At 42.0% G+C, this 14,087-nt stretch overlaps 1 protein-coding gene and 1 pseudogene across 1 annotated transcript; one reads left to right on the forward strand and one right to left on the reverse strand.

Annotated features, from left to right (window-relative positions):
- Positions 1-512: 512 nt before the first annotated feature.
- LOC125921655 (40S ribosomal protein S6-like) lies at positions 513-7,136 on the reverse strand. Its single transcript, XM_049629221.1, is given in 6 exon segments — positions 513-872; positions 4,362-4,500; positions 5,697-6,069; positions 6,104-6,145; positions 6,148-6,504; positions 7,040-7,136. Coding segments are annotated over 6 exon segments (1,368 nt in total).
- Positions 7,137-11,646: 4,510 nt separating this feature from the next.
- LOC125921354 (tubulin alpha-1A chain-like) lies at positions 11,647-12,850 on the forward strand (annotated as a pseudogene).
- The last annotated feature ends 1,237 nt before the right edge of the window (positions 12,851-14,087 follow it).

The following is a 14,087-nucleotide window of genomic DNA, read 5'->3' on the forward strand; positions in this document are numbered from 1 at the left end:
GAATTTTGTGAAAGCCCCAGGGGCTTTTGAATCTGAGAGGGACAAGCTTTTACCTCTGAAGAGCAGGGGAATTTGATTGAAAATAGAGGCTGCTTATGATTCATTCAGGGGAATTTTTCCTCTCCATCATCTTATTTGCCTAGTGATTTGATCCTATGTGGCTCTTCAGAGCCTACTGTGAGATGATTTGCTTCAGCTGCACTGGATCCTTTTCAAATATTTTCCAAGGACAAACACCCTCCCTACAGGTTTCCTCGGCTGCAGTGATTGTCTTGTCTGGGGATTGTATTCTGATTAATTTAACTTTTAGCTTCCTTACTGCTTCAGTGGATTCCAAATTTGTCATGGTTTTAAAAAAAAAATTCTCTGGGGAAGTTTCATGAAAGAAGTTGGTGAGAACAGGGCTTAGGATTTATTCTGCTGAGCAACGTTTAGAATGTGGCAGGGGGCTGAGAGGCACAGAGAAGAAGAATGGAAGGGGTGCCAAATTCTTCCTGATGCATGTTCATAGGTCAGGCATAATTCTGTTCTGCAGAAATTTCAGTGATCATTGTTCTGCACAGAGGTGCTCCTGCCAATTGAGCAGAAAGCAGCGAAGAGCATGCAATACGCGACTGCAGCCAGCAGGGGGCGGGAGCGCCACAGCCATAAGCCACAATCTCTACGGAAGTTGCTTGGACCAGGTATTGCACGCCGTTCTGGAAGCCAGCTGGTTCTGAACTCAGTGCAAGCCTTTCTTTTTGAAAGATTTTTTGCCGTCGCTGAATCTCTTCTGCTGACAGTATAGGCAGTAGAGTCAGTGTGTCTGGATTTGAAACCCGGTGGCTGCCTTTGTCAGCTTCGTCATCTCTATGTACCTCAGTCTTTCTTATCTGAAATATGGGAAAAGAGCATTTGTCCTGAGGATGATTGAGCTGACTTATATAATGCAGTTGGAACAATGCCTGGCTCTTAAGTACTTGATCGATATTAGCTAATAATAGTATAGCCTTTCCCTTTGCTCTCCACCTTCCTTCCTCCCAAGTCTGAATGTAAAAGCAAATTCGTGTAACAATAGGTTATGCACGCTGACTTGTCTTCATTTTCCAAAACTCATCACAAAAACACAAAACCAGCTCCGTGGCATTTTCTGCCAAAAATGCTTATGCTAAATCTAATAATGAGAAAATATCAGACAAAACCAAATTGAGGGACGTTCTACCAAATAACTAGATTGTGTGCTTCAAAAATGACAAGGTCAGGAAAGACAAAGGAACAGTTCCAGACTGTAGGGTCCTAAGTGGACAACTGAATGCAGTGGATGGGCTGGGAACTTATTTTGCTATATAGTATATGTTGGGGCAATTGGTGAAATTTGAATAATGTCTGTAGTTAAGACAGTAGTATGAGATAGTATTAATTTCACAATTTTGCTAATTGTAAACTATGGAAGAGAATGTCCTTGCTTTTAGGAAATACACACTGGAGTATCTAAGAGTAAAGGGGGCATAATTTCTGTAAGTTGCTCTTAAATGACTTTAAAAATGTGTGTATCTCTCTCTCTCTCTCTCTCTCTCTATATATATATATATATCTCATATATATATAAATGAGAGACCATATTTGTTAGAACATTTAGCACATCTGGAGAAAGGGTGTATGAGAATCCTTTGTACCATTCATGCAACTTTTTTCGTAAGCCTGAAACCATATGAAAGTACAAAATTAAAAAAAAACCCATAAATAAAAATAAAACCCCTCATCTTAGATGCCTTCTTCACTAAGAAATTTTTCTGATGTTCACCTGCCCTGGCTCTTAAGTGGCGTAGATGCTTCTGCCCTGTGTGCCCTTGACCTGTGGCCTGTCACAACAGTTACACTATATTGTAACTGCCTGCTTATGTCATTAAACCCTGAGCCCCGCTAAAAAAGGAAGGGACTCTCTTTTATCCTTCATCTTTGTATCACCTGAGCCTAGCTAATACCTGGCACAGAGAGGAAACTCATCATGGATTTGTTGAATGATAAGGTAGTGGAACTTGGCCTTATATCCAAGGTTTGATTTTCTAGGGGCCTGTTGTGAATTTTAGGCTTGCTTTTTAGGTTTTGGAGCAGGGATGAAGCTCTGGTTTGGGACTTAGCACATCTAGTCGGGAAGCTGAGTTCTGTCATAGTGCACACGAGAGAGAGTCTGTTTAGTTTATTTATACCTTAGCTTGGAGATACTGTGAAGATAGAATTTGAGCTCTTTGAAAGAAAGCCAAATGATCGGTGCACTCTCTTTGTCTAGGTGTTTAGTTGGAGGAAATTCCACTGTTTATGGTCAAAGCCAAGTGTGTTTAGTATTAAAAGAACCATGTTTTTTCTTAAAATGTGGCCCCTGAATGCAGGCCACATTTCATGTGGTGTGCAATGAAGAGACAGCGATCTGAGCTGGCTGCAGAACTGACCGTAAGGGCATTAGTGAGAAGTGTGTGTGCTCACGGGGGCTTCCTACTTGTTCCCTATTTTATGGGTAATGTTTGGGATATATAAAGGGAAGGTTTGTCTGCATAATGAGCTGATGTTAAAATGCAGTGTCATAAAGATGCACCTCACTCCTTTATTTTATTTCCATATTAACTTACTCTCTTAGGAGGGTCTGCATTGTGGTCACTGTTTCCCCGCTATTCGTCTCTAATATTAACTTTCAAGCAAGATATTTTGCTATTTGGAAAAGACAACAGTGCAAGAGATAATCAGTATAGCTTTTATCTTTGCTAGGAGCCACAGAAGCCTATGTAGAAAAAGTCCAAATGCGCGCCCGTGACTCCGGAGGAGGAAACTCAACTACAGACTGTAAGGACTGGGAAGCCAAACCACGTTCCCTGCTGAGGTTTTTTTTAGGTGTAATCTGGAGGGCTGGGGCTGTAGCATGTGTTTATGTAGACTCTGTAGGAGTCTCTATGAGGGAGGAAAATTGGATATAGAGGCTCTGGTCAGTATGAATCAGCGAGGAAGAACTCTAGCTCCCCACACCTCAAAAATAATTCCCTCGTGCATCCCACCAATCAGAGATTCATTTGGAATAACAGGTTCTGCTGAAAACTGCAATGCAAGTTAAGACTCCTACCACCAGTGTGAATTGGTTTTAACCAGGCGTTGCCTCTCCTCTAACACCTAGCTGAGGAGATGAAATAGTTAGTGGGCTCGTTTGGAGGAGGAGATAGTTTGGAAAGGGGGCTGACCAGGGGAAAATGCCGAAGCGGGATGCTTCGGAAAGCTGCAAACAGTGTCTTAGCTCTTGGAGTTTGGGGAAGAGAGGCAGGGAGAGGAGAAGTGATCAAGGCCCCAGAAAGAAAAGGATGCAGTGGCCAAAACGGATGTTGACCATGCAGTAATGGTAGCAGGAATCCCGCTTAGCATGTCACCAAGTAACGTGTAGGTCATGGTCCCGGAATTGTCTGCCTTGAAGAATTACCTGGCTTGTTTCTCTCAAAGAATGAACTCTCTCAATGATATGTATATATCAATGTTCATCTTGGGATAAAGTATACCTATGTTATTGATCAGTGAACACTTAATTAAACATATAACGTTCCTGACACCTTTGCTGTGCCAGCTGACACTTGTCTAGGATCTTACCCCCTGGAACTTAATTTCTCAACAACGTTTGCAGAGTACTTTGACAAAAGTAACTTCCACTGAACTTTAAAAATAAAAGGAACAAATTCCGGAGCAACCAACTGAATAATTCTGTTACAGGAACCATCACTATAAATGGCTCATTTATCTAAATGGCATTCAGTCTCACATGGGCATTCAGGAATTTTAAGACAGACAATGGCTATTTCTCCAAACCCTAAAAATCCCATAAGATAGGGGCAGCAGGCAGAAAGCTTTTGTTCTTGTCAAAATCAGTCTCGACTTCAGTGTATTGTGGTAGCTACATGTCATTGTCATATTCTTGTCCACTCAGGCAGATGCCTTTGGTCCACGTAGCCACAATTCTAGAACAAGGAACCTTTACAGTATAAACCAAACAGCTGAAGAGTGTACAGATCAGAGCTCAGAATTAGAAAGAGAGGCACCTGGCTGACTCAGTTGGTAGAGCAGGTGACTCTTGATCTTGGGGTCGTGAGTTCAAGCCCCGTGTTAGGTGTAGAGATTACTTCAAAATCAAATTTAAAAAGTAGGAAGAAAGGAGCCAAGAAATGGGTTGGAGGAACTGGGCCTTGCTGAGGGCTTTATGGGGAGGGAGAGAAAGAGAGAAAATCTGTAGGGAATGAATAATAGGGCACAGCAGGCAAATATTCTTGCTCCCCGCTTTTCCCCAATAGTCTCTCAGGGTGACTTATTAGAGGAAATAGACTCTTTTGGGGGAGAAATAAAGACCTTTATACAAGGCCGGTAAATACATTTATGGGCCATCTGAGTCCACTTTCTCTGTCATTGCCTTTATTCAGGTGTATGTCTTCTGTGCTCTGGACAGCTACAACCATCCTGTGGCCTCGCCCTGAGCCTTCAGAGTCATCTCCTACTCTACCACAGGGAAGTTTTTTCTAAAATGCAAGTATTATTGTTTGACAGCCCTGCTTAAAAGCTTTCAGTGACTTTTTCTTTTCTGTGGACTACATCACAAGGTTTATAGCATTAAGAAGCTTCATATTCTTTTCCTCCAAACTTATTAGTTCTAGCTTCATGGAATTTTTATAATTCATGTCTAGGCTTTCTTACACATGCCTGAAAAACCACTGCTCTACCTTCCAGAGGCAAAATCAGGAATTTTTTTCATCTTTGGAAGCCCAGTCCTCATAGCCGTACCTCCTAATTCCAAAAAGTTGAAGTGAGTATATTCACTGAGGTTGCCGCTCTACCTAGCATACATATCTAACTGCATTTTTTCCTACAACCTACTGCAATTGTTTTTGCATTTATCGCACATGCTAGATTTTCACCTTCTTCGAGGTTAATATCTCATTGATTTATTTCTGTAGCTGTAACACATGGCACATAATAAGTGCTTAACAATTGTCTATTGGATCAATGAATGAACTGTTCATGCTTAAATCCCAGTATTTAGTTAGTAGCTCTATAAGTAAAGCTAAAGACTATTTGCCTGAAGTCAGCCCAGTCCTGGGCTGGGTCCCTGTGGGGGTTGGGAAGTGAGGGAACACTGGCTGGAGAGAAGGGTTCATTCAATACAGATGTGGGTTCATTTTTTTAGGAAAAAATAAACAATAGCTGGTGGGAGCGTCATTATGACTGATTGGGAGAGATTCATGATATGGAAAAATAATTACTGTTAGGTTAAGTAATAGGAACGGGAAATATATCATAGTAGAGGCAGCCATGCGCATGTTTTTGGATCGGGATGAAATATATGGAAATAGCAGAATTAGGTAAACATGAGTTGGTTCTCAACCATATGGAGAAGGAGACAGGTGGCATCCGGGATGAGTTTGTGTAGAGAACAAAGACCGTGATCCTTTTTTTTTTTTTTTATGTCTGATCTTATTTGTTACTCTTAGAAAATTTTGGGTTTTTCTTAAGTTTTTAGAAAATGTTTATTTATTTTTGAGAAAGAAGGAGGCAGAGGCCGAGAGAGAAGGAGAGAAAGGATCTGAAGCAGGGTCTGTGCTAACAGCAAAGAGCCCTATGTGGGGCTCAAACTCATGAACCATGAGATCATGCCCTGAGCTGAAGTCGGACACTCAATGGCTGAGCCACCCAGGCACCCTGAAAAGTCTCGTTTTTGACTGGATTCAGACTTAAAGGTAGAAGCCCTCAGGGAGGACAGCTCCTGTCTCTTGGCAATCTGTCCCTGGCATTTTTCTTTGGCCTTCTTTATTCTCTTGGCCAGAAATTTAGCATATTCTGCAGCGTCTTCCTTATTTTACTTCGTATGCTCTTTCTTCAGAGAAATGCGCCATTTGTGGTAGATTACGTACGGAGTAACAAGATGCTGAATCTTGGGCACTTTGGTTGTAGGTTTCTTACCTTCTTTATTTAGGGGCTTTCTCACAACATACTGGTGGACATCGTCTTCTTTAGAGGGACTGAAAAGTTTGTGGCTTCTGCTAGCTTTTTTAGGTGAGCTCTTTAGGGGCTCTTTAGGGGCTCTTTAGGCCCCAGGTGATGAGGCCCCGTAGTATCAGCGGTCCAGGAATGTCCTTCTCGCCTTTTGTACAAGGACCAAGTTGAGAACATTGAGATTGGCATTCACAGTGCAACCCCAGACAGATTTGTGCTTTCTTTCTCCAGTCCTCCGTCTGTAGGAGGAATGCCCCTTACTCAGCAGCAGGTGGACACGGCCGTGGGTCAAGACACCCTGCCTCATGGAGAAGCCTGGTTTGTCGTTGCCACCACTAAGTCGGACCGTGTAACCCTTCCGTTCTTCACCCACAGCATCAGCAGCAACTTCTGTGGCCATTCGCTTCTTATAAAAGCTACGGGGTTTGCATTCATCATCCACATGGATGAGTTTCTGGCAGCCAGTAGCTGGAAAAGAGTTGTTCAGCTTCTTCCCAAAGCAGCCTGCCGCCTCTGAGGTGCCACAACAAAGAGCGACTGTGATCCTATTTTTTTACCGCATCAGGACTCTCCTCCCCAAATATGAGGAACCTCCTCACACTATGCAGCAATGTCTCGGTGACGATGAGCAATAAAGGTTCATGAATTTTCTATTTATCGGTGCTGTAACAGCTGCTACAGTTAGAGGCTCACAGCTTGGTACCTCAGCTGTGTACAACTTTCTGACCCAGTGTGTAGCTCTTCAAAAGATATTTTATAATGAAAATTTTCAAACACACAAAAATAGACAGATTTTACCCATGTGCGCATGACCTAGTTTTAACAAATATCCATGTTTTGTGGTCCTTTTTAATGACATATTTTAAAGCAAATTCTAGACTCATATTGCTTCAGACATCAGTATGTCATGATGTGTCTCTAACTGATAAAGATATCAAAAATAATATAACCACCGAGCCATTTTCACATCCAGGGTTGCTTTAAACACGTGCCAGGACTTATTCCCTTCCTTTCCCCTCATCCCACTCGTCTGTCAGGCTGTACATACTGGGCCCCATTATGCCCGAGCTTTGTCTTTCTGAGGGAGGAACCAGCCATTGTACCCGTTCTCGTGTGCGAGTAGTCTTCCATTTGCAAAACACCATCTATGAAGAATGAAGTTTCCTGGCATTTGCCTTTGTTCAGCCTGTACCTGATATTTTAATTAGCAAAAAGATGTATTCAATCTGCACACTAATCTAGCACTGTTTCGTGTCACCTCTCCCTGATATGACAAAAAGGTTCATTTTTAAAAATCAGAGAGTGCATTTAAAGACCTTAGAGGAGGAAAGAACGTGGAGAGATAGTAGGGAATTTCAATTTATCAGAACTTCTGTGTTGATTTTTAGTTCAGAAGCCAGGGTCTTGAGATTTATATCTTAACCATGAGAGGATGCTTTTAGAAGTTTTATAAGTGATGTTTAGGATAATGATAATAATCACTTTTGCAATTTATTTTTCTTAAGAAAGCCAGTGGGAATGAATCCCTTGTTGAGAGTATAGTATGGAGTTTCTAGACTAGCCCACAAGCTCCATCAGAGCACATATCTAATTATCTTGTACATTGCACTGGTGATTGCCCCTGGTGTTCTGCAAGTTCTAAGCATAGTAATTTCCCTGTGAGTGTATGTTGAATGAACAAAGATAATGTACAGTTTTTCCTCCATTTAAGATGTCATGTTAGCGAGGCTGAGATCTAGCAAGATCTATGAACTATTCCTTTCCCTCCAGCAGAAGCCACAGATGTTGACTTCATCCTGTGCTCCTGACTCATCTCCTCCCTGGTCTTTGGTTTGGATTGTATATCTCCTTCACAGCTTCTCTGGTATGCAGCTGCCATCCTTTATTAGCACATGACTGACCCAGCATCTGTGCTTTCTTACTGAATACAGAGCAGGGAGAGAAAAGCAAGAACTCTCCCATTTCCACTCTACCACAAGCTTATCTTTAGGGAGGGATGATGTGGGTACCAAGAGGGAGAAAGAGAATGAAGTGGGTGGAGACATTTGAGTGGTTTGTGTAAGAGATTAAGCAGCGATTGCAAATGGGAGTCATGGTTATGGGGCACGCTGTCCTCCTGAGTTTTTAAGATCAGAGGGCACCATTTACTGTAATATCAGAAATGAGGTGCTCCTCGCATGGGGATTTTTCTACTTTTTAGAGAAAAATTGCTCTCATTTGTTGGTAACATGTAGGGATAGAAAGGAAGAAGTCTGTTAGTTTCAATGATTGCATCTAGCATAGTTTCTCTTGCATTCCTAGGACTGTAGCCTTTGTTGGTAAAACCTGCACGAAGATGTTTGCATGGATGAACACCTGCCAGTTCAGATCATTTGGCTTTTTTTTTTCTGAAGGTGTGAGAAGATGGGTTGAAGGGTGACTGGGTGGGAATGGCTTGTAAAGAAGACCTGTTAACTGTAAGTTTTGGAGAAATGAATCGTGACTTTGTTGCTTTACTTCATTTATACAAATTTACAAACAAGATATGGTTTCAGGAAAACTGGCAGCAAAAAAAGAAAAACAAAGAAAATATGACTCCTAGCTTTTGCATCATATCTTTTTTAGACTCTTCATCTTTACTGTTTGTAGTTGCTGGTTTAATAACTTTAATAGTTGCTGGTTTAAGTCTGTTAACCAGGGTATGCTGATTGCAGTGACTAGCAGACCTCAAATATGTTTCAAACATAATAGAAGCTTATTTTTTGTTAATGTAATAGTAATGGGAATGTGCACAAGTGAGCACATAGCACTCCTCTACTGTCATTTAGGGACACAGGCTAACCAAGGCTCTGCCATGGAGAGGCTTTGAAATGTTCCCAGGTTTTCTTTTTCTTTGTCCTTTCTAGTTTGTATAGAAAAGAGCAAATTTGTGTCAACTTTGGAAGTGGGATACATAATTTCTCCTTGTATTCCCTAGGTTAGAATTCAGTTGCACGGGCATATCTGACTTCAAAGGAGTCTGAATAATGTACTTATCTAACGTAGGTTCTCTAGAAAGTAGAATCTGAGGCAAGGACTAGGTGTTGATGTTTTTTATGAGAGATACGAGTCCAGGGCAGCAAGAGTGAGAGAAAAGGGAAGTGAGGCAGGGAAGGATGGTAAGCAGGGCGAGGTAACATACAGGCTATTACTTCACAGGAAGTTGAAAGAGATAGCAAGTCACTTAGCAGGTCAACCCACTTGGCCAGGCTGCATGGTGAAATCACTACTGAGAACGTTCCATTGGAGGGAGAAAAGGAAAGAGAACTTATCTACCTGGTTCTTTTCCATCTCTTTGCTCTTCCTGGTCAAGGTTTGCACCACAGTTTGCCCTTCAGCACTACTGGTGTGCACCGTCCAGCATCTTCAGCAGCTTCTTAGAAGCCAGAACAAATGCTCTTTGGGATGGCATTTCATCTGAATCTCAGTTAGAAAGAGGCAGGAGAATATGGGGACTCCAGTGTGGCTGGTTGGTCTCAAGTAACAAAAATTCTGAGTCTGTTGGTTGTGATGGCAGCTGTCTGGGGGATAAGTGAAGCCAGTACAATCTGCAAATTGCAAAAAAGGGGTCTTACAGTCTGCCCCTTGCACCATCGAGATCCGTTTATGACCTCTAGTTGTATCTAGTTCACAAACTAAAATATGGGACATTTGTTTGTTTGTTTGTTTGTTTGTTAGAACAAGAGGACATCTTCCTGGAAAGTAGAGGTACAAGTCCAACCAGTCACAGAGTCACTTTCAAGGTGCATTTTCCTAGAAGAGATAAGGCAGGAAGGTCAGTGAAAAGCTACTACTGCTTCTTCAGTGGGTCCTGAGGCTGTAATACTTAACATTTTTCTCCTCCACCATCCAGTATAGAGTTCCTCACCTTGTGCAAGTACTCTCACTGGTATGCTTGCCTAGTGGGGTGACCCAGACCTTTACTGAGGATTTTAAGTCCTTTGTTGTCCTGTGTTACTGGGTAATAGTTGTTCTAATTGGCCAATGACAGTTAGTAGTGATACTGTTCTGAATAATAGTAAGTATTTACGATAACCACACTTCCGGTTTTGTGGAGGAAGAATTTATTGATTATTAGGGAAAGGGAATATAAGGAATTAAACAATTATATAGTCCACATATAGAGGGAGAGAAGTACAGAGAAGAACAAAGAAGGCTTAATGCATCAAATCAAGTACTTAACAACATCCAAACTTCTGACTGGGGAAGCCCCGCATTGAACAGCCCGGTTGGAGTCCTGATTGAGGGGACAATCCGGATTGTGATTTATGGTTAGTCATTAAGTTTGCCTATGTGCAGTCCTGAGCGAGCTGGATTTTTGGTTTCTTTTATTATATCTCACAGTTCTAAGAGTCTGGGTATCTGCATATTCCTGTTCCCCACCTAATCCATTCCAGGGGGCCAGCCTGGTCTGGCTCAAGTTGGTGAGGCATGGTAATCCCACTTGGCGTCAGGAACAGAAGGGCCAGTTCTGATCCCCAGGCCAGATATGGAGTACAAGCCAACAAAGTGCCCCCCTTGATTGTGTATATGTGGCTCTGGGAAAAAATGCATGACAAGTCACATAAACAATTTCTGTACAAAACACATACTAAGAGATGTCTTAGTGAATGTCTGTATTTTTACATATTGTGTAGAAGCAACCCTAAGATCTCATGGTAATCAAGGTTGATTATCTCAGCCAGTACATTAACTCCTTTCTGTGATCACTTCCATGGAGAATTCAGGCTATCCAAGTGGTAGGTACACCTTCTGGTTCAGTGGAACCACCGTTGCATCCCCTGGCAAGTGTTCCTCTTTTGGGAATTAGAACCTAGGAGCCTAGGGTTATGGAACTGAAAGCACAAATGCCGCAAGTGGTCTACAGAGGGTGATGATAAGAGGGGACACTCATATTCCTCTTTGTTCTTGTACTTTTGTATTCAAGTTATTGGAGACATAGTACCACATGTCAAGTATTGGTGTAGCATCTACACTGCATCCTGGAGGTCAGAGTCTCAAGTCTTCGGTGTATTGTTCCTAAGCAGGCACCCTAGCTGAACCTTTAACATATCATTCCGCTATTTTTTTTTCTTTTTTTGCATAGCTGCTTCTGAGTGATAAACCCATTTGTTAGAAGGGCATGGATGATCTTAAGAATATACCCTATAATCAACAACAAAGCGGACAGGTTCTCTTACATTGGCTACTTAAGAGTCACGATGTTGGAAGCAACAACCTCTCCTTTTCCTCTCTGCCATCTGCTTGGCAGCTGCAAAGCAACAACTGTGTGTGAATGCATCTCCGTTCGTGTTGGCCAGGCTGGTGCTCAGATTGGCAATGCCGGCTGGGAGCTCTATTGCCTGGAACACGGCATTCAGCCTGATGGGTAGGTGCCAAGTGACAAGACCACTGGGGGAGGAGATGACTCCTTAAACACCTTCTTCAGTGAGACAGGTTCTGGCAAGCATGTGCCCAGGACAGTGTTTGTAGAGCTGGAATCCACTGTCACTGATGAAGTTCACAGTGGCACCTACCACCAGCTCTTCCACCCCGAGCAGCTCATCACAGGCAAGGAAGATGCTGCCAATAACTATGACCAAGGGCACTACACCATTGGCAAGACGATCATTGACCTTGTCTTGGATTGAATTCAGAAACTGGCTGGCCAGTAAGCAGGTCTTCAAGAGCTGCTTACTTTTCCGCAGATTTGGAAGGGGAACTATTTCTGGGTTCACCTCCCTGCTGATGGAACTTCTCTTTGTGGATTATGGCAAGAAGTCAAAGCTGGAGTTCTCCATTTTTCTGCCCCCCCCCCCCAGGTTTCCACAGCTGTAGCTGAGCCCTACAACTCCATCCTCACTACCCACACCACCCTGCAGCAGTCTGATTGTACCTTCATGGCAGACAATGAGGCCATCTATGACATCTGTTGTAGGAGCCTCGATATTGAACACCCAACCTACACTAACCTAAATAGGTTGATAGGTCAGATTGTGTCCTCCATCACTGCTTCCCTCAGATTTGATGGAGCCCTGAATGTTGATCTGACAGAATTCCAGATCACCCTGGGGCCCTATTCCCACATCTACTTCCCTCTGGCCACATATGCCCCTGTCATTTCTACTGAGAAAGCCCACCATGAACAGCTTTCTGTTGCAGAGATCACCAATGCATGCTCTGAGCCAGCCAACCAGATGGTGAAATGTGACCTTCGCCATGGTAAACACATGGCTTATTGCCTGTTGTACCGTGGTGATGTGGTTCCCAAAGATGTAAATGCTGCCATTGCCACCATCAGGACCAAGAGTATCATCCAGTTTGTGAATTGGTGCCCCACTGGCTTCCAAGATGGCTTAATTACCAGCCTTCCCCTGTGGTACCTGGTGGAGACCTGGCCACCAAGGTACAGCAAGATGTGTGCATGCTGAGCAACACCACAGCCATTGCTAAGGCCTGGGCTCTCCTGGACCACAAGTTTGACCTGATGTATGCCAAGTATGCCTTTGTTTACTGGTATGTGGATGAGGGCATGGAGGAAGGAGAGTTTTCTGAGGACATGGTTGCCCTTGAGAAGGATTATGAGGAAGTTAGTATGGATTCTGTTGAAGGAGAGGGTGAAGAAGAAGGAGAGGAGTACTAAAGTTAAAAATATCACAAAGGACCAGTTTTACAGGGAAGCTTATTCTGCTTTGAACATTGAAAAGTTGTGCTCTGATCAGTTAATTTGTATGTGGCAGTGTATACTCTCGTATACAGTTATTGATCAATGCTTTAAAACACAACACTTTGTTACAGATCCAAGCTATCCATTTCTCTGATGGGTTTGAATGAAGTATTCCCTGTCTTAAATGAAAAAAGAAAAGAAAAGAAAAAGGATAACACAAAACAGGGTGTGTCGATAATTTTATAAGCCTAACTAAGCTTTATGTGAAGAATCTGAATACTGTACTCTTAGCAGAGAAACATACTATGTTTTGTTATTGGATAGAAACGTAAGAGATCAACTAATTCTACTGCCCCATTTTACAAAAGAAAATGGAGGCCCAGATGGAAAAGAGTGGCTTACTGTGGGGTAATAGCTAATTAACGGATGAATTTGTGCTGCATCCAGGTTTTTTGACTTCTAGGTCCTTGAAAATTTCATTCTATAACATCATCTTTAAAGCAAACAAACAAACAAAACATGGGTTCATCTTCTGAAATTTCAAAGTGGATTTTTAGATGCAAATTGGATTAGTTTCGAGGTTGCAATTATCTTTGTTTATCCTTTGCCACGATAGATAGTAGAATTGTGGGGATTTTTTTGGTTGTTGTTCCTGGAAGTGGTACAGTTGTCCATGGGGAAGCAAGGGAAACATTTGTCTTCAGGCAATAATTACTTTCCACTCTTTCAGGGCTTTGTCGAAATCTCACCTCCTCCAGCAAGCCTTCCCTACATTCTTTAGTTTATGGCAAACTTTTCTTAATTCCCACGGGAACTATTGGCCATCTTTTTGTTATTTTTACTGTAAAACAATTATTACAAGATCACAAGAAAATAAATGAAAAGAAAAAAACTAACATTCTGTCATTTCAACAAATTAAACCATTTTCATTTTTCACAATTACATTCAGCATTTTGTATGCATATATAATTTGTATGCCACTGGATATTTTTGTAATCATGGCATAGATATATATTTGTAGTCGTTTCCTCATTTGGCAATGCATGATCACTTTTTCAAGTTGCTACATGATTTTCATAATTTTATTTTGAATAGCATTACTCATTACCTTTTGGATATTTCATAGGAATATTGTAATTAACATGTCTGAGTGGACTCAGCTTTTCCATTCAGCATCATGCAGTTTTAGGCAGAAAAAGTCCTCAGCTTCTCCATCTCATTGCTATCCACTGCTTCCATTGAGTTGAAAAGTCTAATTTTCTACTGCCTAAATATTTCATAATCAAAAACTCTTTTTTCCCACTTCATCACTGGCTTAGACTTCTTGAGGCTCACCAGTCCAATTTCAGTAGCGCTCATTCCTACTGGTATCCTCCTTCTGGAGGCATAAGTAATCTTTCTAAAATGAAAATGTGATACAATACTTCCCTG

Source organism: Panthera uncia, chromosome C2 (assembly GCF_023721935.1).
Source record: "Panthera uncia isolate 11264 chromosome C2, Puncia_PCG_1.0, whole genome shotgun sequence".
Taxonomy (NCBI): Eukaryota; Metazoa; Chordata; class Mammalia; order Carnivora; family Felidae; genus Panthera; species Panthera uncia.